Here is a 27,362-nt window from a genome sequence, read left to right as displayed (position 1 = left end):
GGATCCAGTACATCGGAGCAGTGCTCGACACGTCCCTGGGGCAGTGTTTTCCTCCCCAGGTGAGGGCTCATCACATTCAGCAGATGGTGCACAAGTTTCAACACGCCCAGAGTCTCCCGGCGTTCGAGTTCCAGAGGTTGCTCGGCCTCATGGCTACTGCATTCTTCTGGTGCCAGAGGCCAGGTTGCGGAGGAGCTCTCTGCAATGGGGTCTCAAGATGCAGTGGTCACAGTCCTCCGGCAGGATGTCGGACCCCGTTCAGGTGCCGCCCTCGGTCACCAAGGACCTTCTGTGGTGGGCCGTCGAAGGCAATCTGATGAGGGTGGGCTCCATTTTGGCTACCCTGCCGGAGGTGACGATCGTGATGGACGCATCCCTCACGGGATGGGGAGTTCATGCCAATGTGTTGACAGTCAGCGGTCGTTGGTCGTCGGAGTCCAGTCTCCATATCAATCTGTTTGAGCTGAGGGCCGTCAGGCTTGCCCTGAAGGCTTTTCTGCCGACTGTGCGAGGAAAGAATGTCCTGATTCTGACAGACAACACAGTGGCCAAGCACTACCTCAACAAAAAGGGCGCCGGGGGGCAAGGTCACTTCATCTGTGCAGGGAGGCGATGCAGCTCTGGTTCTGGGCCATCCAGCAGGAAATTTCGATCTCGGCAGTTCATCTGGCCGGAGACGAAAACGAGACGGCGGACGCTCTGAGCAGGCAGAGTGCGATCTCTCACGAGTGGGAGCTGGCTCAGGAGATTCTCCTGCAGATCTTCGCCCTTTGGGGGACCCCACAAGTGGATCTCTTCGCCTCCAGTGTCAACCGGAAGTGCGAAAAGTTATGCTTGTGGGAATTTCCTCCAAGAGGAGCCTTAGGGGACGCGTTAGTGGTGGAGTGGTCCTTCCCACTGTTGTACACGTTTCCTCCAGCCCCGTCATCCTGCAAGTGCTGCAGAGGTTACGGAGGTTCGGTTCCCGGATTATCCTCATTGCTCCGGCATGGGCCCAGAGAACGTGGTACCCGGACCTTCTTGACTTGTCCATCTGCCCTCCACGTCGTCTTCCCTACCAAGACGATCTACTCTCACGGGGGGGGGGGGGGGGTCAGGTTCTACATCCAGAGGTCAGATCCCTCAACCTTCACGCTTGGCTTCTGAAAGGTTGAGGTATAAGGATTGGGGCCTCCCTGAAGACGTGATGGAGGTATTGCTTTCAGCCAGACGGCCTGCAACCAAGTCCCTGTACCGTTGCCGTTGGAGAAAGTTCTGCGACTGGTGCAGGGTTAAGAATGTGGATCCTTTTTCATGTGACATTCTTGTGGTTCTGTCTTTTTTGCTTTCGTTAGCCCACAAGGTCCTGCAAGTGGGTACCATTAAAGGTTACCTGGCGGCGCTGTCCATATTTAAGCGCTCGTCGGAGGAGTATTCTTATTTCAAAATTCCTTTTAATTTCCCAGTTTCTCAAAGGGCTCACTAATGTGTTTCTGCCATCACCTTTCCAGGTGCCTGGTTGGGATTTGAACCTTGTTCTAAAATTCCTAATGGGTGCTCTATTTGAGCCTTTGCATTCTTGTCCTCTGAGACCGTTAACCCTTAAAACTGTATTTTTAGTTGCGGTCACTTCCGTTCGCAGAGTGAGTTAGTTGCAGGCACTTTCAGTTAAGCCACCCTTCACTGTGTTGCATAAGGACAGGGTTGTCCTTCGAGTTCGTCCTTCCTTTCTTCCAAAAGTTGTCTTGAAATTTCATTTAAGCCAGAAGGTCATTCTTCCGGCATTTTATCCTCCTGCGCATCCATAGGTTGGATCCTAGGAGAACTTTAAGTTTCTATATTTCACGCATGTCCAGGGTCAGAGTGGATGATAATCTCTTTATAGGTTACGCTGGAAGGCGTATGGGACAAGCTGTTAGATGGATTATCTTGCCAATTTGTGAATGTTACCGCTTGGCGGATAAGGACCCTCCGGTTGGCTTACGGGCCCATTTTACTAGGGGTATGGCCGCCTCTACTGCCCTGCAGAGGGGCGTCCTATTCAAAACATCTGTGAAGCAGCCACTTGGGCTTAGGTCCATACTTTTCTACGACACTACTCCCTAGATTCCATCCATGGGCAGGATCTGGCCTTTGGCAAGGCGGTCCTTTACTCTGCAATTTGATTAGACATTCTAAATTTCTACCTTCTAAATTCTTTTTCCCTCCTCCATACGTTGGTACTGCTTTGGGAGTCTGTCATAGATATGGAATACGTCGGAGGACCCAATCCCCTCGAAGAACAAGTTACTCTCTTACCTGGTAACATTCTTTCGATGGGATGGTCCGACGTATTCCATATCGCTCCCTCCCTACCTACCCCGCTATAGAATTTCTTATGCGATTGCAGCTTACGTTTCCGCAAGGCTTTCTGTGGTCATACTGGCAGTAGTTTGGTGCCACACGTTCTGGGGGAAAAAACTAGAACTGAGGCTATGGTCGTTGTGCGTCCTACTTATAACATCGGCTCGACGGAGGCCCTCGAGGACAGCGTATCGACGTCATTGACGCAGACGCCGAAAGTTTTACGAAGCAGCACACCTGTGGTGATTACTGTCATAGATATGGAATACGTCGTCGGACCATCCCATCGAAAGAACGTTACCAGGTAAGAGAGTAACTTGTTCTTGATCAGGCCTAACAGGAACTATTTCAATCTCCTGAATCTTGTGGCAGATACCCTTGGTAGAGCACTGTTCTTACTGGTGAGTAACTACCATATTTTAATTTCTACGATTGCAATTTTCGTTTAGCATAAGAATTTGTTGTTAATTTTTTTAAATCTATCTATATTTCAGTAAGAATACTATAGTTGTCTGGCTAGGTCGCCCTAACGCATGCAATACTCTCCTGTGTGCTCCATGCCCATCTACAGCAGAGGCCAACTCTCTTTTCATGTGAATTACAGACGGATATAATTGATCACAGTTTTGCAGTGGAGTGGATGACCGATTTTGAAACCTTCCAAGATGCTCTGAATCAGGAGACTAGCTACGTTAGTAACCTGACGCGCTCCATGAGCCTGGTCCTCGATGAGTTTTACAGTTCACTCAGGGTAAGTTCTCGTGATCGCGTCATTCAATTCTTCATTGCTTTTGTATCTGTGAAAAGGTTCTGGATAATAGTAATTTTATATCCTGTATGAGTGAATTTATAAAATGATGCTGCTACGTCTACCTAGGTGTACACATACGTTTATCAGATTCTTTGGCTAAGCAGTTTTATGATTCCTACTGTCTGAATTAATGTGAATATTTTTAATCTAGCCAAGTGTCACCCTATGATTTAACACCCTCGGTATACAAACCCACCCCGGAATTGTGAGGCAAGAAACTGGCTTTATTGGGAGTCAATATTTGGTTTATTAAAGTAAATTCAAATGTGGTCCCCTTATGCTATGCTGGGGAAATCGCTACAATATCTGTGTGCAAAATATGCACTCGCCGCTAGTCAATGGCTCGTGATATTTGACTGTTGGCTAGTAAGAAATGGTGTGCTGTGTATGGATCGAAATTGAGGTGGCAAGTTACTTTTTATGGTTGGCTAGTAGCTTGTAACTTGAATTATTGCTGTGTGTGTAAAAATGTACATGCCTATGAAATACTAATGTTCTCCAGCATGGGGGTCTGGCATGGATTCACATGCTCATGAATATTCCCCGTCGTCAGGCTGGGAATCCTCGGTAAAGAAAAAACCAGTATCAGTTTCGTTTCTGATCTGTCTTTCGTAGTAACAACCAATCACTGGTCTCTGCGTCATACTGACCACAGCCAATGACTGCCCTCTACCTAAGCACCGCCTCTGGCAGCCATCTTCAGATTTTTACCGCACGTTCATGTGTTGGGATCCTCGTGCTATTGCTCTCGAGCGTTAGTGCTATTTTTTCACGTTTTTTCTCAAAAACTTTGTTTTTTCGGTCAAAAGAGCCTCAAGCTCCACCGACTCTCCATCCGATCAACGGGGACCCGTGTCGGATTCGTCTGCGCCCCTCAAGGGTGAAGATTTCGTCGAGCTACGCTTTTGGAGGACTCCAGAAGTTTCTCAGGCCCGGACATGGCCCAGGAGAAGGGAAGCTCGACGCCCGGAAAGCTGTTCAGGGTCTGCCCTGGATGCCAGCTGCAGAACGTCTTTAAAGAGGACGAACACTCCTGTTGTGTCTACTGCTTACATGAGGACAAGACGCACGTGGAGAAGGACTGTGCGTTTTGCGGCAATATGTCGTAACTGACCATGAAGGACCGCCACCAACGTCTCGCCAACTGGCTGGAAGGGAAGAGCCCGTCAGGCGAGAAGAAGAGGAAGAAATCCGAGCGGTCTTCTAAGACCTTTGAGGACGCCCCGGCGACGGGGGTCCAACATAAGGCCAAGCACCGCGAGTCCGCTGGCACCGGGTGCGCCGAACGGTCGGGCTCTACGGGTGCCAGGCAGGGCGCACCCTCCCCGGCACCTTCAGCCACGAGCCAACGCTCTGGGTTGGGTAAGAGGAAGGGCGAGCACCCGGCGAAGCTCCTGGAGAGGCCCCGGTCGAGCTCGAAGGCCCCATCGGAGGGGGAGCGAGGCAGTGTCCCCCCCCGCCCCCCCAGGATAAGGCGGTGAGCGCACCTAAGGTGGTGAAGGCCTTAATCCATCCGGCCAAGCCCTCTATCGATACTGTCGCGGCGGCCCTGGCTCAGCCTGTGGAGGCTACACCAGTGGTGGCGACCTCGGGGCTCAGAGTCTCCCTGCCACCTCGGAGGGAGTCCTCTTTTGTGCCCATCGATAGGACCCCCGTGAAACCCCCGGCGGGGAAGAAAAAGGGGGGGCAGGGCGTCGTCGTAGATTCGGCCTCAACCTCAGAGGAAGAGCTGATTGAGGTCTTAAGCCACGGCCTTGGCGTGGAAGAAGACCGGCCCGTCGGGATGGTTTCCGACGCAGGTGACGACGACATCGTCGAGGGTGCCGACGGGGCTCCTGATCGCCCGTCGGATTCCCCTCTGCCAGTGCCGCAAGACAACTCGGCCATTTTGTTGGCTATACAGTCCTTATGTTCAGAGATAAGGACGAGACTACCGTTGCCGACGGAGGAACCTCTCCCGTCGGGGATCCTGAACTGGGACCTTCTGGTGTTCCCCCGCCCAAGAAAAGAAGGATTCACCCTCCACCTCCTTTTCAGCCGTCGCGCCCCGTCCAGTCCTCCTCCCCGTCCACCCGAGGGGATGATACGGGGACTGACACGGCAGCGACGGGTACGGACGACGAGGTATACGACGAGGATCTACCGTCGTCACCTCCCACCAGGGTTTCTCCGCCCGACGAGATTGGATCGTTCCACTCCATGATCGCCAGGGCATCCGAGCTTTTCCAACTCTGCCCTGAGGAGAAGAAACAGGAAGGATTCCTTAGGCCAAGAGGAAGACGGTCCTTGCGGTGCCTCTACTGGACGACATTTGGGATGAGGGCCTCGCCCTCCTCAAGAACCCTTCCACGACGCCAGCTAGAAGAGACCGGTACGAGAAAAAGTACCGGGTCCCGGACGCGGCCCCCCTGTGCCTTCGGGCGCAGCCTACCCCGGACTCCGTCGTCTCCGCGGCGGCCAGGAAAAAAGCGGGGGGGGGGGTGCAGCCTCCACATCGACTTCCCCACCGGACGGCGAGGGAAAGGGAAATTGGACGCTATGGGACGCAGGGTCATCTCGTCTGCAGCGACGACGATTAAAGCGGCCAACGCCTTGGCTATCGTGGCCCGCTACGACAGGGAGCTATGGTACAAACTGGCTCCCCTGCTGGACTTCCTACCGGACGACAAGAGGGCGGATGCCCTGGAGATCCTACAGGAAGGCGAGGTGGCGTCGGACCACGCCATCACTATTGCGACGGACATCGCCGACACTGGGTTTCGCCAGTTTGGCAACGGCGTGTGCCTTAGGCGGCGTGGATGGCTCAAGGCTACGGACTTCCGTCAAGACGTACAGACCAGAGTCCTGGACATGCCGTTCGATGGGAACAACCTGTTTGGGAAAACAGTGGACAATTCCCTTCAGGCCATTAAAGCGGACACTGAGACGGCCCGGGCCCTTGGGGTTCTGCAGCAACGACGGACGCCCTTTCGGAGCAGCGGAGGCAAGGGCGCCTCCAAAAGGTTCCGGCGGCGGTTTCTCCACCTACCGTCAAGCGGCCCGCTCGTCGTCTCAGGAGGCCTACAGAGGACGAGGCAAGTCTGGCGGACCCCGCCGTCGTCGCCAAGGAGGTCAAGGCGGCAAAGCCTCGTCGAAACAGGATTGAACCGGCCGTGGGGTCGGGCCCCCACCGAAGCACCCCGGTGGGAGGCCGGCTGGCGAGCTTCGTCAGCGTGTGGGAGTCCATCTCCACCGACCGTTGGGTGCTGGACGCCTTAGCCCGGGGCCACACGCTCGAGTTTCAAAGGAGGTGCCCGCGCGTCCCCCCCCGTGGCCAGGAAAGAGCTTCACGTCCCTCAGCTTCTCCTGGAGGTAAAGGCGATGCTCAGGAAGGGCGTCATCGAACTCGTCCCAAAGAGGCTTTGGGGCTCCGGAGTTTACTCGAGATACTTCCTCGTGAAGAAGAAGACGGGAGGATGGCGCCCCATCCTAGACCTGCGACGTCTGAACAAGTTCATCAAGGCGCAAAAGTTCCGGATGGTCACCCTCCAGCACGTCCTGGGGCAGCTGGAGGAAGGAGACTTCCTGTCGTCGTTGGATTTGGAGGATGCCTACTTCCACATTCCCATCCTAAAGGGGCACCGAAAATTCCTCAGGTTTGTGGTCAAAGGGCGTCACTACCAGTTCAAAGCCCTCCCCTTCGGACTACGGTCGGCACCCAGGGTATTTACCAAGTGCCTTGCACCGGTGGCGGCGCCTGAGGGGATCCACGTCTACCCCTACCTGGACGACTGGCTCATCCGAGCCAAGACGAGGGAGCTCGCCCTGGAGCACACGGCAAGGACCGTCCAACTTCTCACGAACCTGGGATTCTCCGTGAACTATGCCAAGTCCCACCTGGTACCCGCGCAAAACGCACTGTTTCTGGGAGCGAAGCTCGACACAGTGTCCCTTCTGGCCTCCCCGTCGGAGGAAAGGACCAGGTCCATCCTGGGCAAGGTACAGCGGATGTTGGTTTCCGACGCGGCCAAGGTGAGGTCCATCAAGTCCCTCCTCGGAATGATGTCTTCTTGCATCTACCTCATTCCCATGTGCAGGCTCCGGATGCGCCCGTTGCAGGAGTTCCTGGACGCGCGCTGGATCCAAACGACGGGCGGCTTCGAGGAGATCACACTCGACGAGAGTTTCCGCCGAGTGGTCCGGTGGTGGGGCAACCGCGCGCATCTGACGGCGGGCATGGACTTCCAGACCCCAGACCACCAGGAGACAGTGACCACGGATGCCTCCCTGGAAGGGTGGGGAGCGCACACCGAAAATCTGCACGCGAGAGGCCTCTGGCTCCCGACGGAGAAGTCCCTCCATATCAACGTCCTGGAGCTCCGTGCAGTGTTCTGGGCCCTCAGGTCCTTCCTTCCGTCCCTCAAGGGCAAGGTGGTGAGGATCTTCACCGACAACACCACCATGTTTTACATCAAGAAACAGGGCGGAACCAGGTCCCCAGCACTGTCCAAGGAGGCGCAGGACCTGTGGCATTGGGCAGTCGCCCAAAGGATGTTTCTGGTGCCGTTTCATCTGGCAGGGATAAAAAAACACCATCGCCGACTCACTCAGCAGGGAGCTGCGCTCGTGCCACGAGTGGGAACTACGGCAGGATCTAGTGGATCGCCTCTTCCGACGGTGGGGCACACCCCAGATTGACCTGTTCGCGACGGCGACGAACTCCAAGTGCCGGAGGTTCGCCAGCAGGTTTCCCCAGGCGAGGAGCATGGGCGATGCTTTCTCGTTCCCCTGGGAGGGCCTGTTCCTCTACGCGTTCCCTCCTTTGCCACTGCTAATCCGGCTCGTCAACCAGCTCAAGAGGTCACGGTGCAGGATGATCCTCGTCGCACCTGCGTGGCCGAGGCAGATATGGTTCCCGGACCTTCTGGACTTGTCAGCGTCCCCGCCAATCAAGCTGCCGGTGGACGCGGATCTACTCTCCAGGGAAGGAGGCGCCATCCTCCACCACGACCCGAAATCGCTGAACTTGCAGGCCTGGCTCCTGCAGCGCTAGAGTTTGGAGGATACGACATACCGGCCGACTGCAGAGAGGTTCTTGCAAAGGCCAGGGCGTCCTCGACTCTTAAATGCTACGGACACAAATGGAAGAGGTTCTCTGTCTGGTGCCACGCACAGAAGATTAACCCTCTACGGATTACGGCTCCCCAGGTACTGCCGTACCTGCTGACGCTGGCCAAAGCTGGACTGGCACACGCGTCCGTCAAGATTCATCTTGCTGCAATCTCCCGATACACCAGAACCACAGGCCGGACGTCCCTGTGGTCTCATCGTCTGGTGAAAGAGTTCATGAAGGGACTGTTCAGATCGTTCCCGCCGGTGAAGGCGCCGGCCCCGGCGTGGGAGCTCAACGTGGTGCTGACCAAGCTCATGGGACCTCCGTTCGAGCCTCTGCACTCGGCCCCGTTGAAGTTTCTGTCGTGGAAAACAGCGTTTCTTGTGGCCATCACCTCCGCACGACGGGTGGGAGAGATCCAGGCCCTTTCCTGCAAGGCCACGTACTTGACTTTTCACGACACAAGGGTAGTGCTCAGGACGCACCCCTCCTTCATGCCCAAGGTACCGTCGGACTTCCATCTCAACGAACCCTTGGTGTTGCCTGTGTTCTTCCCGTCGCCTTCGTCGCCGGCTGAGAGGACTTTGCACTCGCTGGATGTGGCTAGAGCGCTGAAGTTCTACGTGGACCGCACAAAGTGTTTTCGGAAGACGTCACAACTCTTTGTGAACTTTGGACCTGTCAATCAGGGGAAGGCTCTCTCGAAGGCTTCCATTTCCAGATGGCTCTCCGGCTGTATCATGTACTGTCATCGGTTGGCAAACCGACCGCTGCCTGGCCGTCCGAGAGCCCATTCCACCAGAGCGATCGCAGCTACCACGGCGTTCCTTTCTGGTGTGCCCCTGCTGGACATATGCAGGGCTGCTACGTGGAGGTCGACGCACACCTTCATGAAATTCTACTGCGTCGATCGTGATTCCAGGGAGGAGTCCAGGGTCGGCCAAGCAGTGCTGCGCAACCTGTTCGCCTGAGGTGAGCCTGGTGAGGAGGTAAGATGCTTAATGTTGAGTTTGATGTAATGCCTAATGTTGAGCCTTTGCCACCTCCCGTGGTTGTGCATGTGTGTACTGCTATGTATTCTTTATTCATGAGCATGTGAATCCATGCCAGACCCCATGCTGGAGAAGGAACAAGTTACTTACCTGTAACTGTTGTTCTCCAGCATGGGTCTAGCATGGATTCACATGCGAACCCTCCCGCCTACCCCTCTGCGGCTCTTCACTTGGTCATACTGCCACTTCACGTGCTTCCAAATCTGAAGATGGCTGCCAGAGGCGGTGCTTAGGTAGAGGGCAGTCATTGGCTGTGGTCAGTATGACGCAGAGACCAGTGATTGGTTGTTACTACGAAAGACAGATCAGAAACGAAACTGATACTGGTTTTTTCTTTACCGAGGATTCCCAGCCTGACGATGGGGAATATTCATGAGCATGTGAATCCATGCCAGACCCATGCTGGAGAACAACAGTTACAGGTAAGTAACTTGTTCCTCCAATACAGTCATTACCTAAATCAAATTATACTTCTGAATATCTTATTCTAGCTGGGCGATACAACCCTAACAGATTAATGTAATCCTTGCATCACAGTTTATCGACCAGTGTGTTTAATTACTTGCACAATATAAAGATAAAAACTTTTAAAATTACTGGTAGATTCTTCAGATTGCTTTATTTTCTCCAATATAAAAAACTAGCATTGCTTACATGTTACAGAAAAATAAGTTTGCTAGATAGGTCCCATTAGTATTGTTACCATGTGAAATGTGGTGTCGCTGGTTTCTAGTATATGCATGTAAATAAAATACAAACTCTTTTGGTGTTTATCAAAATGTACATGCTTTTGTTTATTGAAGCTTTGCTATTAATTTGGAACACAGAAGCTTTTCTGTGTTTTTTCACTTTTTTGATAGGAAAACTCTAATTTCGGTCAATTGAGCCCGTGTGCTCCATTGATTATCCTTCCGATTAACGTGGACCCGTTTATCAACATCTTTTAAGCCCCTCAAGGGCAGAACTTGTGGAGTGTTCTTCTCGGAAGCTTCCAGAAGTTCTCAGGCCTACACTGCGTGAATCATGTCGGACGAGAAGGACGGCGCTTCTCTCGTCAAGCTTTGCTCTGGCTGCAGTTTGCGGATTGTGTTCACGGACGAGAAGCATTCCCAGTGCCTGTATTGCTTACACCCGGCGCATAAAGATGATTTGTGAAATCTGCCGTGGCGTCCCCATGCGCACGATGAAGGATCGCCACGTCCGGTTGGCAATGTCACTCAAGGCCAGGGCCTCTACCCCGGGTGGTTCACAGGGGCATGCCTCTTCCGGATCTAGCCAACCTGAGGGGCTTCTAAGTCCATTGAGGGTGCTCCATCCATGGGGGTACAACACAAGGCCCAGCACTGCGAGTCTGCTTCCGTCGGGGTCGCCGCTGTGGCTCACGCGACGGCCAGGGCGCGTTCATCTCCTTTGGCATCGATCTTCAGCCACCGCTCCAGCTCTTCGTCCAAAAGGAAGTCCGCTATCCCCGGGAAGCTGCGGGAGATACTGGAGAAGGCCAAGTAGGACAGGGCGTCCAAGCTGCCTGTGAAGGGGAGGCCAACAGGACAAGGTGTCCGACCCGTCTTTGAAGATGAAGGCCAAGCTGGACAAGGTATGGTGCCTACCCATGAAGGGCCAGGTGCACCCGGTTAAATCGTCGTCCACCATCGATTTGGTGGTGGCCTCCCTTGCGAAGGTAGTAGGGGCTAAGGCCAGGGTACCCCGACAAATGCCGGAGAGGCTCTTCCTCCCAGGAGGAAGGCTTCGGCTAAGCTGGTTGAGAAAACTCTGGAGAAGAGGATGCCGGACCTCAGCCTGAGACAGACCCCTCAGGACCCAAAGAAAGTGTGGGGGCAGGGGACAGGAAGAACTCCAAGGAGCGGGCATTTCGTTGTCCGAGGAGTAGATACTTTCCGTCCACACCATTCAAGGTGACGATGATGAGGAAAACATCAGGACGACGCCTGCCGGAGGCGACGACGGTGACTCCATCCACGGGGATGATAACACAGGCACTGAGCCCATCAACCCCCCCTCCTCTCGCAGGACCTCCTTTCGACCCTCCACACGCTGGTATCAGATTTGTAGGACGACACCGCTGCCGGTAGCCCCTTTCACACTGGGGGAACCACCAGCGAAGAAGAGGAGACATCCTGCACCTCCATGCCAACCGTTGCCACCCCCACTCACCCAGGGGGGTGGAGTCAGACACAGCCACGAAGGTCACAGATGACGACCGTAAACCACCCCACCCACCCCCCAATCGCCACAGTCAAGGGCTTCTCCACTGGACGAAGTGGGATCCTTCCATTCCATGATTGCCCGTGCATTAGAGCTTTTCCAGCTCACCCCAGAGGAAAAGGAGGGCTTCTTGTATCAGCACTGGGAGGCGAAGAGGAAGACCTTTCGGTCCCATTCCTGGATGACATTTGGGATGAGGGGCTGGCTATGCTGAGGAACCCCGCCTCAGCCCCGGCGAAGAGACCGACTTCAAAAGAAGTACAGGGTGCCAGACTCTGCACCCAAGTGTCTATGATCTCAACAGTCGCCCGACTCAGTGGTCTTGGCGGCCACCAGGAACAATTCGTTGAGTTTGGCATCTTCTTCGTCCACACCTCCAGACAACAAGGGGAAGAAATTGAATTCCATGGGTAGAAAGGTCATGAATTTGGCAGCGATGATGGTCAAGGCTACCAGCGCCTTAGTGATCGTGGCCAGATACGGCCGGGATCTTTGTTACAAGATGGCTCCCCTCCTGGATTTCCTCCCCAATGACAAGCGGTCGAGGCTTTGGAGATCCTCCAGGAAGGCGAGGTGGCATTGGACCACGCCATCACAGTGGCCCTGGACATTGCAGACATGGGCTTCCGCCAGATAGGCAACAGGGTTTGCCTTAGCCATCGTGGCTGGCTCAAGGCCACCAACTTCAAACAAAAGGTCCAGGTAAGGTTCCTGGACATGCAGTTGGTCGAAGGCAACCTGTTTGGGAAGGCTGTGGATGAGTCCCTCCAGGCTATCAAGACGGACATGGAGACGGCCCGTGCCCTGGGCACTCTGCTACCATGACGACCATCCTTTTGTCCCTCAGTAGGGAAGTCTAACAGGTCTTCGAAGGGTTTCGGCGGGGGCTCATCCTCTTACCACCAGAACTCTTTCTCCTTGACCCAGGAAGCCAACAGGGGATGCTCCAAGGCCTTCAGAGGTGGCTGCCGTCGTCGTCTGGGGCTACAAGGCGTCCCGTCGACCTCCAAGCAAGATTGAACTGGCCAGGACATTGGGCCCCCACCCAGCAGGCGGCTGGTGAACTTCGTCAGTGTGTGGGAGACAATCTCCACCGATCGTGGGTGCTTGATGCTCTCATCCACGTACACACCGTAGATTTTCAACTAAAGTGTCTGCGCATACCACCAGTGGCCCTGCAGGAACAACACATCCCTCAGCTGCTGCTGGAGGTCTAGGCCATGTTAAAAAAAGGGGCGGTAGAGCTGGTCCCACGGCGGTTCCGGGGCTCCGGAGTTTACTCAAGTTAGTTTATCGTTAGAAAGAAGACCGTGGGCTGGAGGCCCATTCTCAACCTAAAGTCCCAGAAGTTCTGGATGGTCCCGCTGCAACACGTGCTCAGCCAGCTGGAGCTGGGTGACTTTGTCGTCGTTGGATCTAGAGGACGCATAATTCCACGTCCCCATACACAAAGGGCATTGTAAGTTCCTGCGCTTCATCGTCCAAGGGAAGCATTACCAGTTCAAAGTCATTCTCTTTCTCATTCTCAGTTTGCGGATGCTTCCACTTGAGTTCCTCGACGCCTGTTGACTCCATGTGTCAGGAGGCTTCCAGGACAAGATTGCGCTCGATGGGGAGTTCCGTCGAACGATACGGTGGTGGGGCCTGCGCTCCAACATCGCCGGAGGCACAGACTTCCAGAGCCCCCGCACCAAGAGACTACCACGACGGACGCTTCCCTGGAAGGATGGGGAACCCAACCCACACCAGAGCACGCCAGAGGTCTGTGGTAACCAGAGGAGAAATCGTTGCCCATCAACGTACTGGAACTGTAGGCAGTGTTTTGGGCCCGCAAGTTGTTCCTGACGTCCCTCAAGGGCAAGGTGGTGAGGGTCTTCACGTTCAATACCACCACAATGTTGAACATCTGGAAGCAGGGGGGCTCCTGATTTACATCGCCCAACCCCCCTCCCCCGGCACTCTCCAGAGAGGCTCAAGACTTGTGGCACTGGGCCGTTGCCCAGGAGATGTTCCTGATTCCGTTTAACCTGGCAGGACTAAAGAACACTGTCGCCGACTCTCTCAGCAGGGAGCTGCGCTCTTGCCACGAGTGGGAGCTTCGGCAGGATCATGTGGACAACCTTTTCTTCAAATGGGTAGGAGGATTGCCAGAAGGTTCCCCCAGCCAGGGAGCATGGGGGGATGCATTCTCCTTCTCATGGGGAGGCCTGCTTCTGTACGCGTTCCCTTCGTTGCCACTACTACTTCGAGTCATTGGTCAACTCAGACGGTACCAGTGCTGGATGATCCTTGTCGCCGCAGCGTGGCTGAGGCAGATCTGGTACCCGGACCTTCTCAGCATGTCAGCGTCCCCGCAATCAAGCTGCCAGTGGTCGTAGTCCTCCTTGCCAGGTAAGGAGGTGCAATTCTGCACCACGACCCGGGATCGCTGAACCTGAAGGCCTGGCTCCAGCAGCATTAGAATTTGGTGGTTACAAGCTTCCGGCGGACTGCAGGGAGGTGCTCACCAAGGCCAGGGCATAGTCTACTTTGAGATGCTATGGACACAAATGGAAGCGTTTTTTGGTCTGGTGCCGATCGCAGAATATCAACCCTCTAAGGGTCACGGCCCCTCCAGTACTTCCGTATCTGCTGTCGTTGGCTAAATCGGGGCTGGCTCACACTTCCATCAAGGTACATTAGGCGGCTATCTCCCGCTTTACCAGGTCTCCGGGATGGTCATCATTGTGGTCGCACTGTCTTGTCAAGGAATTAATCAAGGGACTGTTCCGCTCGTTAACGCCGGTGAAGGCTCTGGCCCCGGCGTGGGAACTCAACGTGGTGCTGATTAGGCTCATAGGGGGGCCCCATTTGAACCTATGCGTTCAGCTCCGCTTAATTTTCTATCGTGGAAGACAGTTTTCCTCGTGGCCATCACCTCTGCAAGACGAGTAGGTGAGATTCAGGCCCTATCCTGCAAGCAACCTTACTTGACTTTCCACAAGACAAGGGTGGTGCTGCGGGCGTACCCCTCCTTCATGCCCAACATTCCGTCGGAATTTCATCTCAACGAGCCCTTGGTGTTACCTGTGTATTTTCCGACGCCTTTGTCTCTGGCTGAGAGGACTTTGTACTCGCTGGATGTGGTTCGAGCTCTGATGTTTTATGTGGCTCGCAGAAAGAGTTTCCGGAAAACGTCTCGGTTTTTTGTGAACTTTGGTCCTGTGAACCTTGGGAAGGCCCTAGCCAAGGCTTCCATTTCCAGATGGCTCTCCGGCTGTATCACTCCGTCACTGGTTGGCAAACCGACAGCTGCTTGGCCACCCGAGAGCCCATCCTACGAGAGCAATCACTGCTGTGATGGCGTTTCTGTCAGGTGTGCCCCTGCTGGACATTTGCAGGGCTGCCACGTGGAGGTCGACTCACACCTTCATGAAATTCTACTCTGTCGACGGGTATTCCAGAGTCGGCCAAGCGGTGCTGTGCAACTTGCTTGCTTGAAGGCGAGCCTGGTGAGAAGGTAAAAGTAATTGCTTCTGTTGAGCCTTGCCGCCTCCCGTGGTTGTGCATGCGTGCACTGCTATGTATTCTTTATTCATGAGCATGTGAATCCATGCCAGACCCCATGCTGGAGAAGGAACAAGTTACTTACCCTTAACTGTTGTTCTCAGCATGGGTTTGGCCTGGAATCCCATGCAAACCCTCCCGCCTGCCCCTCTGCGGCTCTTCTCTTGGTCCTACTGCCACTTTATGTGCTACCAAAACTGAAGATGGCTGCCAGAGGAGGGGCTTGGGTAGAGAGCAGTCATTGGCTCAGGGCAGTACGACCCAGAGCACAGTGATTGCTTTATAGGAGAAAGACAGTTCAGAAATGAAAAACTGTTTTTTCTTTTACCGAGGATTCCCAGCCTGACGATGGGGGAATATTCATGAGCATGTGAATCCATGCCAGACTCATGCTGGAGAACAGTTACAGGTAAGTAACTTGTTCCTTACTCTGGTCCCTGTTAGGGAGAATTCTCATTCTGTGGCTAATTTCCCTTACATAGTGAGTCCCTCAGCAGCTTTGCAGGATTTCTGGAGTAATTTGTTTCCACTGGGTAAGAGTGTGAGCTTTCCCCCACTCTTACCTGTGTTTTTCCATGTGTATTTCATCTGTTTTGTGATTGTGGACTCTGGAGTACACCTCAGTAGCCCCCCTCTTTTGTGTGTTACACAGCACCTTCAGTACAGTGACACAGGGTTGTCTTTTAGACTTCCCACCGACTCCATTTCTGGGGCTGACTACTGTCCCCGCAGAAAAGGGTAAAGTTGCATTAACTTTACATAGTCATTCAACTACAGATCCAGTACACCCCATCTTACATGGAGTATTGGAAAGGGTTAATTCTTAGCCCTTTTTATCTGTACCTCTTGGAGCATTGTTTCGCTCCCTTAACATTAAGAATTGGCTGTTGGCAGTGGTCCCTACCCTAATTTTCCTACCGCAATTATATTACATAATGTGGTATTCTTTTAGGCTATTTTAGTAGCCTTGAACTTTAAACCCACTAGCCCAAATACTTTTTATTTCGGCTCCGGTTGGGTTTAATCGCCATTTCATTTTGTTCCTTCTTGTGTCTTGCTTTGCGCGGCAAACCAGGTTGTCCTCCTTTGTTCACCGACCTTTGGCGAGCTTCTGACCGGAAGCCCTCCTTGGGCGCCTGGGTGTCTAGGTGGGCTGAATGTGATGGAAGGGTGCATCTGAGCCTCTGCTCCATTGACACTGGCGCAGGCCTATTGACTTTAATCTGTATCTTTTGAATAAGTCCTCGAGTCTCCTTGCCTTGAAAAAGTATTGCCTTGAAAGTATTTATTCACTTTCCCTTGCTTAAAATTCTTAAGTACAAAGTGTGTTAACTTTGTGAGCATTTCTATCCGCGGGTATGCGTTAGTATTGCAACACCGGTCTGTCAAATCCTAATGTACTTACCTTGAATTTACTGGAACAAGTGGAATTGGTTGTGTAGTGTATTTTACCTGTGGTCTCGAATTTATAAAAGTGTTGTTTTATAACAGATGGTTTCAAAAATAAATGTACTTATATTTTTTACCTGAAACCTTGAGTCAGTGTTTGCTTGAGTCACAGTAATTGTGGTCCTTTGTGTAATATCTACTAATGCTCATTTACGCTTGAGATAATCCTGGCTGCTCCGCTACTGCTACCACTTTAACAGTGTAGTACAGGCTTGTACCAAAGGTGAACTTGTATTACCACTTGTAGTCTTAATTGTGTGTAGTGGTCCCTAAGGGCACTGCACAGGATTCTGCCTAACAGTCCTACCTGTGAATCTACCTCAGAATATCGCTACAGCGAAACAGGAGGACGACCACTGCCAGCTCATCCTGGTTACTTTTCTGGGTCTGGAACAGTGGGTTCCTAAGAGTAAATCATCCACTCATCTCCTACCACGATGCTCACTCTCCACTTTACACCAACCAACAATAGAGCGCAGCTATACCCCTCGATCAATTTCGGCCTAGCTGCACCCACACGAACAATTCTCCATTAACATCTCAACAACCTGTTAGAACGCAGCTATACCCCATGAATGAATCAGCCTAGCGGCACACATAAACGTCCTACCCAGGCCAGAATGCAGTCTCGGAAACCAACCACCTGTCTGCACACATTCGACTGATCTCTCACTACGACCGCACCTAGTGTTGGGATGCAGCCACCATCACGCAAATCACACCGGCTGCATACATATTGAGTACACCCAAGCACTGTATTCTACCTTACTCTCTTGACTGACCTGGACTACATCCCCAAGGGCGTTCAACCCCCAAAGACTTTGAGATCATACCACTGATATATAGGGCACTATATAAATGCTAAGGGCGAAGGAACAAGACAGGACAAGAAACGCTAAGACTGGGAAAAAGAAGAGGGGGGGCATTTTGGTAAAATGAGCACCCATGTGCGCCTTTACCATGCTGTGCAAACAGCCCGCGGTAAAGGTGCACCGAATTAATAAAAGGTTCACTGCCCCCAGCCATTAAATCTAAGTGTGTCCTTGTAACATCAATGTCACATTTAAAATTAGAAAGATGATACTCAGTATTTCCCCAGCACTCCACATTAGGGGGAGCAGAGGGGGTTTGCTGGTCTCACTTAATAAAATGTAAAAGGGATCCAAAGATCCTTTCTACCCTTGGGAACTGTAGTTCTCACAAGGTTAGCAGGGGAGCCCCTAGGGCAACCCAGCAACAAAAGGCACTTATTGCCAAAATGTTAGAGGATAGCTTTTAAGACCCTATGGGAGAGTCTTAAAAATGACACACAGAGTAAAAGAGGCTGTGTGTGGAAAAAGGTTCCTACTCACTGAGATATAGGGAAAATAATCTAACAGTCCAGCAAAAAGTTCTGGGGTTGACACAGGCCAGGAAGATTCATCATTGATATGAAAATATTAACGAACATCTATTGTGGAGGAAATATAAAAATCAATGTTTCATCACTTGTGAGCGATTTATCTGCTTGCCCAAGAGATTTGTATCTGCTAAATGGTCATAAAGCCGCCAGGAGGGTGAACAGTGTTTGTGCCATGCACTTTGTGAACTTATATTTTGCTTATGTCCTGCTTATTTGCATATACAATCCAAACCTTATTGCCAATATTGAGTGACGCACAATTTAGCCAATGTCTCCGTGCTTAATTTCATTTAATGAGTGGATTCTCCTTTAATTGGCCTTAACTCTGCCAGGCTTTAAAATGTAGGCGTTGTCTTATCTTGTTGATATGAAATCTGTTTTAAACGTTTTGTGGAATACTTTTTTCTGAAATAAACTCGACTTGGTGAAAGTTTGGTTAGTGGTCAGAAACCATGAGAAATCTAGTTCCTGCCTCCTACTTTGGGTCTCTGAGTGAAGCTGTGCACAAGGCAATACGTTAATTGCGGAGACCAATGGGATGTAAAAATAAACTGCAACCTTATCAAGTATTCGCTAGCGTGCAATGGATGTGTGCACAAACTAACTTGGCAACAGCATGTCTAGCAAAAATGCTGTAGCGCTTCATAACAGTGACACTGCTGCCTGGTCCCAAATTGTCAAGTGCCATTTTGAGACCTCTGGCTGTTGTGACTGTGGTAAGTGATGAGGTAGATTATCGGAACGGGTCCAACACCTGAGTTCAGGTGACAATGAGCATGCGCCTGTGGAGGAGATGAAGCAATTATATACAAACCTGCCTCCTGCAACTTAACTCATTTAAGCAATGAATACCAAAGTGAACCATAACACATACACAGCCTTCTATTGTTGGGTAGTTTGGTTGGTGATCCAGAGCTTTTGGGTGGGAACAGTGAGTGGACTAGAGGAGGAAGTGTCCCTGCCAGCCAAACCGCCACATAGTGCAAAGGCTACAGTGTATGCCAAATGAGCCACACTGTAGAAAACCTTGAATAGACAGCCTACTGGTGGATCTTGGGCCAAAGGCTGGCAAGAGCCAGGCCTTGCAAAGGTGAAGCCCGAGAGCAGCCTGCTAGCTACCCTAGCCCACATACTAGTAGTTGCAAAGCCACCAGAGCCAACTAAAGAAGCTTGCAATTGTCTAGAAGACCCTTGGTGGTGGGGGCTATAAGTGCATCCCAGCAACTACCTAGGTGGGGGGGGATGCAATGAAGAAGTACATTCTTTTCCTACGATTCATATTCTCCTCGGGCAAGAAGGGAAACTCTGCAGGCCTATCTATCAGTAAATCATGGAGTACACTCAAGGTAAAGAAGGGGACAGCAAACAATGTAGCTACAGGTTTTGCTCTGTAGATTGCAGAATCCGAAAAGAACACCTATTATTTTTATTATTTGACAAGTCAAGTGTGCTGGGCACTTCAAACCTCCTTGAAACTTGGGTAGTTCTGAAGGATGTTTTCCTGGACTCTGGCACCACGATCCTTGTGAAGCAGAATATGAACTGGATATTGGACTTTTGACATAAGATTCTCTTATCATAGGTGAGGCACTGAATTTGATTTTGTTTTTTTTTTCTCTTCCACTAGCCACTATGCTCTTGATATCCCCTTTTGTGTTGGTTCACCATCTAAATGGGGATTTGGCCCTGCCCTTTCCCACAAAGTTAGTAAAGGTGTTAAAATATTCCTACCTGTTGTGTGTTGTTGTATCCACACCGTGACAACACACATTACCATAGCACTGGAAAGGTTCTATGTTGCTGGCCTATTAAGAGCAGGTATACCTATTAACACATTGACTTGCACAGTTTGCTAGCTTTGTACATGTGATTAGTTGTCACTGCCAGTACTCCGCAATACCCATCCACTGCACTCTTCCCTCGCTCTACATGTGTGGCTCCTACTGAAGTCCTTCATCTTTTCCCTAGTACATCAGAACCGCTACATTACTCCACCAATGAGTTTGTCAGAGGTTAAAGGAAGAAAAACTAGTGAAACGGAAAAAAAACATTCTGTAGATTAGGTGACAATTTCTAAAGAGGATGCATTGGCCATTTCTCCACAGAAGTTCACTAGGAACGTCTTTGCGTTGAGCTTCTCAATTGTGTCCCTGAATACTCTTCTATTGTGCACATTCCGTTGCCCTTGATAGTTAGCTTCTTGTGAGTGTAAATGTTTACTTTCTAATTCAGACTATGCCGAATGTTTTCTTGTTTTGCAGGTAGTGGGTGTCTCCGCTGTGACAGGAACAGGGTTGGATGATTTCTTTGTGCAGGTGTCCCAGGCTGCAGCAGAGTATGAGAGGTGAGGTGGAGCATCGTTGATGTGATGTAACATTTTTAGTGTTTTGTGAGTACTTGTTTGAAGATTCTCCATCCTTAGTGCTCTAGATGACCTAGAGGGGGGGAGGGTTGGGAGGGGGCGATTGTCATCATGCTCAGTCTAGCATAGCAAACAAACTATCCTTAAGCTTACCCTGGCTCATCTAGTTGTAGCTGTGGTCAAGCCGCTAAGCTGAATTCTCACGAAGGAGTTGGCAGAACGAGAATACCGAGTTCCTGAAGCTTGTTTTGACGTAAAGAAATTACCACAAAGGCATCGATGTGTGTGTGTGTCAGATAAGTAATTCTCATTCAGAAAGTCTCAGAGTAGTATTTAATTGGGATTAGACTTATTTGTGTCATTCACAAACTCAATAGGTAACAAAAGCCCTGCGGTACCAGGTTTGACACTTTGTACCCAGGGGTTTAGCTTTGGACTTTGTATACAGTCTCAATCGGGATTCTGTCTCCCATAGGACTTCCTTCCCCCATTATCCCCCATTGTCTTATTGCGCTACGAAACTCTTGTGTACAGGCGCTTTCCTGTGTGATGTGAAAAAGGGGATTTTCGATTAAATTGAGACCTCTGTGGGGCCAGTGGTGATGCTTCTGTGCTTCAGGTGAGCAATTACTGGATCTGGGGCACAATACACATCTGATACCGGTTGATGCAGACCATGTCCAGGCAGTTTTTTGCTGATGGACACTTGGGAGTCTTGCTTCTTGTTCTAACCCTTTCTTTTCAAGTGGTAACCGAAGCACCGGATTAACCATGCTTTTGATGTTCGTTGCCTCCACCTCTTTCTGCTGGGCCTGTGCAGCCAGTCTTCACTGGGAGCTGAGGATTCTAGGACTTGCAATTTGCGGTGCCCACATTGTAGGAATGGGTTCCCTCTTGGTTGTTAAAAGTCCAGTATTTGCAAATATTTTGCTAGAGCTTTCCTGTCAGAACAGTTCACGGAAGAGTGCAGAGACTAGTGAGCTTACTTGTGGTGATTGCGTGTAGACGAGGTAATGCTGCAGAGTCCTGTGTAGATTAGAATTGTGAGAGCGGGTAAATAAACGGCAATCACATAGTTGCATTTTTCCTGGGATTGCTGTCCCGATGAGGATTCAAACTTCTTTCTCTACAATATTGACACTGTCCTATCTGTTTTTGGTACGTATAGTTACCCCCCCCCCCCCCCCCACCATCTTGAAAGCAGGCAGCAGTCATGACAATATATGTTAGGGAGAATTCTCATTTCTATTCTAAGTCACTTCAACCTCTTTTTCTGGACTTTAGGACTTTATAAGTTTTAACCATGGAGTGAGTGAGCTCTTTTTTTCTCACTCTGTCATGTGTTCTGATCTGGATTAGGTTTCCTTTTTATTTGTGGTGTCTGACAAACTCCCTAGGCATCTAATTTTTGTATGGTGACACACAGCACCCCCAGTGCAGTGTCGCAGAGAAATCCTTTAGATTTCTCATAAGGTTTAAATACATTTTCTTGTGTGAACTACCGTTCCCAAAGAATAGTGAAGTAAAATTGACTTTACTTACCTTTTCTCTTTTAGGTCCAGCGCACACCATCTTATGTGGAATGCTCAGGGGGTTACTCAGTAGCCCCTTATCCTACATTCTCATGTAACTTTTTTGCTGGTGGCAGTGATTTAATTTTCCTACCATTGCGCTTTTCGACCGCAGGCTGAATTCTCAGCTGCAGTATAGCACCCATTGATGACTATTTTGTAAAAATGGCCCTGGTCTTCTTTTTTTGCCATATTGTTTGTGAGGTCTTTCCTGGGTTTTACTCTGCGTGCCAAGCCAGGTTTGAGCCCTTTGTTCCTTTTGCCTTTGGCGGGCTACAGCCCTGAAACCCGCCTCTGGCTCCACTGTGTCTGGAAGAGCAGGAAGTGAGGGAGGTTCCCGAAACTCCAATGTCCTTTGTCTCTAGGAATGCCTGAATGCACCCAGTCCTGATTGGCTGGTTGGTTTTCCTTTCAGGACAGCCACCCTGCTGTTTGAGTGACAGCCTAGTCTGTGCATGAATGGGAGAAATCTGCCTAAAAGGCGAGTGTTTTGGGACTAGAGGCAGAATCGACCACTGGGAAGAGCACACAACGAAGAAACCGTGAACAAAGCTTGCTGCATGTTCCTGGACCTTTGAATTGCCTGGTGAAGCCCTGCTGCTGCTCGAAGGGATTGTGTCCTCCAACGTATTCCTTATCTTGATAGATTACATCCCAGCTTGCTGGCCTCAGAAATTTTTTCAATAGAGGGCGCTGCGCGTCAACATCCCTCGAGTTGGTGTCTCTCGACAGCCTCCGTCTCGGCGCCAAAGTCATTGTGCATATAAATAGACTTGCGCAGCGACTGTTCTTCAGTTCAGTTTTTCCGCGCTTCGTGGGCCTCGGAATCGTGTTGCTCAGTTCTTTCTTCAAGAAGACTAAACTTATTCTATCTATATCATCTTTATTCGATGGCTTCCTCATCCGAACCGTCGATCCCACGGTCCAGCTTCAAAAAGTGTCGTGATTGTGGGAAGAAAATGCCGTTGACGGAGCCTCACAGGATCTGTTTTTGGTGCCTGGGATCGGAGCATCACTGTTCGGAATGCGAGGACTGTATGTCCATGATGGCGAAAGCCTTGAAGGAGCATAAGGGGAAGATAGAAAGAGGTAAGACTCTTAACTTCTATTCCCTCGAAAGTTTATTTGGCAGAGTCGAGACATTAGTCTCCTCGCCGTCACAGGAAACATTCCTGTTCAAGGTCTCGAAGCGGTTCCCATCAGTCTTCGAGATCGAAACACTCAAAGAAGAGGCGTCATAGATCTCCCGCTTCGTCTTCTTCTGTCTCCCCGGAAAGGGTCACCTGCCCCACCAAAAGCAGCTCTCCAGCTAAGTGGGAGGAGATCTGTATGAAAATGCTTAGCGTCTTCGAGAAAGCGGCCTCGACCCCCTCAGAGACAGCTAAAGGTGATGCACTGGGTGAAAGACCCGAAAAATCGCACCCGGCATGAACCCTCGAGTAAAGGCAGTAAATCTGCATCATCGACGCCCTCGTCGAAGGTTTCTTCGACTCATAAATCTGCGTCATCGGCACCTATGTCAAAGGGTCCGTCGACGCATAAATCAGTTGCATCGACACCGTCTTCGACGCCACTGTCGACTCCGATAAAAGACAGACCTACAGCTGTCACTACATCTCAGACAGTAGAGGTGTTGAGGACTTCGACCATGACCTCGAGGACGTCGACAACCTAGACAACTCTGAGTAGGATTCTAATCCTCTCAAGTACTTCGAGGTCTCAACTTTTTTGATGCCTTTTTCTGGTTTTTTCAAAGCCTTTGACTTCCACGTCGACAACTTCGACGTTTTCTCAACCGGTGACAACCAACTTGGCTCCTTCTGCCCTAGAAATGGGTTTTAAACCATATCCTAGGTCTGAATACTTTAGAGCTTTGTCCTCTATATATAAGGAAGGGGAGGATTCTGACCATGAGAGAACTTTTGGTTTACAAAGGACCACAACACCCATACCAGAGGAATTTATCTCTGAAGACAACAGGTTAAAAGATCTTCAAGATCCTTTACATGAGGCAAGTGGTTTAGATACTTCCCCAGAAGCAGAGTTTGCTAAACCAGATCCTGGGGAGCATGCTGAGACCCCTTATAGGGTTCTGATGGCTAGAATAATAGAATTCGTGGGGTGGTCTACACCTTCACCTTATTTTCAGTGGGGTGACCTTACTGACATTTTAGTTGAAGTTCCACAGGAAGATCCTGTTCCTTTTCATACTGCCCTCCAAAGAAATATCTCTGCTAATTGGGAAACTCCTGAGGTTACCCCTGCAGTTAACTAGAAACTATCTGCCAAATACAGGGTATCTGCTACAGACCCTGAATACTTGAGCAAAGCATCCAACTCCAGAGAGTTTGGTTGTACAAGCAGCGACTTCATCAAATAGATCTGCATACCCTAGTATTCCACAGGACAGGGATGATAAAAGGTTTGATGCTATGTCAAAAAAAGTATTTTTGGCATGTAGCATGGCGCTCAAAATCTATTAACGCCACTTGTACGCTTGCAAGATTCAGCCATACACTTTGGGAGTGTGCTTCATCTGCGGCTGACTGTCTCCCAGAAGGAGAGGAAAGGGAAGCATTTTTAAACATCATTAAAGATGGGAAAGATGCAATGTGCGAGTCCCTTCAAACAGGCATTGATTCTGCTGACAGTATCAGCAGGGCCATGGCGGCAAGTACCACAATCCGCAGATTTGCGTGGTTGCGGCAGTCGGGTTTTGCTCCATATGTACAAGCCAGACTTTTGAACATGCCCTTTGACGGCACTTCTTTATTTGGTAAGAAGGTTGATGACAGTCTGGAGAAGTTACAAACATCCAAGGCAGCAGCGAAATCTCTTGGAGCTGCAATCTGACAGACTCCGAATCGCCCCTCAGGAACATCCTGGAGGGGTAGGTCCTTTCTCTTTTACTCTGCATTCGGAAAAGACAGAGTACAGCCAGTTCAAAGGGGCCAGAAACGATTCACCCGTGGTGGACGGGTTAAAGGTACAAAAACCGCAGCAGCAGGTGCCACTTTACCCTCGGCATCTGTGTCAGCCACTTCTAAACCCCTCTGAGGTCTCCCCTCACAAAACACCAGTAGGGGGCAGGTTAACTCAACATCTGGCGGAATGGCAGGCTATTACGTCAGATGCTTGTGCATTGGAGACAGTTGTCCAAGGTTACTGCCTGCCTTTTCTACACACCCCTCAGAGTCCTCCACCGGGGAACAACTCTTTGAAGTTTCCAGACCGCTCCTTATGCAGGAGATTCTAGACCTGCTACAGAAAGGTGCCATAGAACCGGTACCTGCAACGGAGAGGAACAAGGGTTGGCATTCTCCCTACTTCCTAGTACCGAAGGACTGAGGACTGAGACCCATCTTGAACTTACGAGAATTGAACACATTCCTCAGGAAGGACAAGTTCAAGATGGTAACTCTCTCTCAGATCCTTCAGGCCTTCCAGCTTCAGGACTGGTTGGTATCTCTAAGCCTTCAGGATGCTTATTTCCATGTGCCAATCCATCTCAAACACAGGAAATACCTGAGGTTCGAAATTGGCAACTCTCACTATCAATTTCGAGTTCTGCCATTTAGGCTGACCTCCGCCCGAGGGTCTTCACCAAGCTAATGTCGGTAGTAGCTGCAAATCTAAAAAGGGAAGGGATCCACGTCTACCCCTACCTGGAGGATTAGTTGATCAGAGCAGTATCTTCGGAACTAGCTCAGATCCAGCTAGATTATGTGTGCCACTTCCTTCACAAACTGGGCTTCTCCCTCAACTTAAAGAAGTCACAGATGATACCAGCAGAGACTCCAGTTCATTGGGGCAGTCCTGGACACTTCCCTGGGGAAAGCCTTGCCACCAGAGGTGAGGGCTCAAGGTATTCTGCAGATGGTCACCAAGTTTCAAAATGCCCAACGTCTATCAGCCTTCGACTTTTTGAGGTTGCTAGGCCTCATGGCATCCTGCATCTTACTAGTGCCAGAGGCTCGCCTGAGAATGAGATCCCTCCAGTGTTTGTTTGTTTATTTATAGGGCGCCCGAAAACCCTTGGGTAGCTGGGCGCACAGAATAACAATAATGCTTAGAACCTGGTTACAGGTTGCATATTACAGGTTGTTGGTAACATAAATTGTATACAGTAATTAAATTATATACATTCTTTACATGTAAGGGTGGAAAGGTAACAAATTATATACAGTAAATACATTATGTACATTTTACATGTAGGAGTGGAGGTGTATGTGTGTCATCATGTCACAATGCTCAGGGTCACCGGTTTCAGAGGTCATTGCGTCGAAGCCAGGTGCGGGTATGGTGCCTGAAGCTGCTGTAGGGCTGGTTCCTTCTTAGTTCAACTGGTAGGGCGTTCCAGTACTGGGCTGCTTGCACAGGGAAGCTATTACCTCCTGTTTTTTTTTGTCGGAATCTAGGGGTTTGGAGGCAGAAAGAGTTGGCTGTTCTGGTTGGTCGTGCAGTGGTTTTTCTTATTATTCTATCCCTAAGGTATGGGGGGGCTGTATTGTTCAGACATTTGAATGTTAGTGTGACAATTTTGAAGGTGATTCTATCGCTAATTTTTAGCCAGTTGTATTTTCTCCGCACATTCGAGATGTGCTCTCTAGCTGGGAGGTTCAGGGCTGTTCTGAGCGCGTTGTTTTGTAGGGTTTGAAGTTTATTGATGATGTATTTATTTGTGCCTGCATAAAGTGCATTGCAGTATTCCAGTTTTGAGAGGATTAGTGCATTGGCTAGGATAATGCAGCTAGCTGGTGAGAGGAAGGGTCTGCATGCTTTAATAAGTTTACCGGTATAGGCTGTGGATGAGGCCAGGGAGTTCACTTGTTTCCTTGGGGACAAAGTGGAGTCCAAATAGAAACCGAGGGTTTTCACCTCTTTGGCGACGGGGATTATATTGCCATCGATATTGAAGGAGCTGTAGTTGGAATCAAGATTTTTAGGTTGTTGGGTGAGCCTAGAATGAGGATCTGTTTTTTCATCATTCAGGCAGAGGCCATGGGTTGCCATCCATGCCTGATTGAGGTTGTACATTTTGTTTACTAAAGCTGTATCCGTAGTGAAATTGCCCGAAAGGGGGATGAGGATCTGGGTGTCGTCTGCATAATTTGTGTAGGCGACACCCAGTCTGTCCAATTAGTATCGTTGGTGAGACACAAGAGCCATGTGGGACTCCACATGTTGCCTGGATAACAGTGGGCACTAAGAACCCAATGGGCGCAATTCTCAGGAAGAATGACAGATCTCCTTCAGGTCCTGGACAGAGTGGTTCGAGACCTTCAGTGGTGGGCCTGTCGGGAGAACATTTTGAAAGGATAACAGTTTTGGCAACCATGGCCAGAGATAACAGTAGTCACGGATGCCTCACTCACGGGGTGGGGAGCCCAGGCCAACGACTTGACCATCAGCGGTCGTTGGTCTCCATCGGAGTTCAGACTACATATCAACCTATTAGAGCTGAGAGCTATCAGACTGGCGCTGAAGGCTTTTCTGCCATCTGCACAGGGGAAAAATTTCCTAATAATGACG

The 27,362-nt window shown here is 50.5% G+C and overlaps 1 protein-coding gene across 1 annotated transcript in view; it reads left to right on the top strand.

Annotated features, from left to right (window-relative positions):
- The window catches only part of GPN1 (GPN-loop GTPase 1), a 320,660-nt gene that overhangs the window by 208,533 nt on the left and 84,765 nt on the right, over positions 1-27,362 (top strand). The window contains exons 9-10 of the mRNA XM_069605436.1: positions 2,927-3,073; positions 20,159-20,241. Of these exons, the coding sequence (XP_069461537.1) occupies positions 2,927-3,073; positions 20,159-20,241 (230 nt within the window). The remainder of the gene's footprint in view (positions 1-2,926; positions 3,074-20,158; positions 20,242-27,362) is intronic.

This window comes from Ambystoma mexicanum, chromosome 4p (genome assembly GCF_040938575.1).
Source record: "Ambystoma mexicanum isolate Mex_15411 chromosome 4p, UKY_AmexF1_1, whole genome shotgun sequence".
NCBI lineage: Eukaryota > Metazoa > Chordata > Amphibia > Caudata > Ambystomatidae > Ambystoma > Ambystoma mexicanum.
The sequence above is the reverse complement of the archived record's forward strand: the minus strand, read 5'-3'. Positions and strand labels throughout refer to the sequence as shown.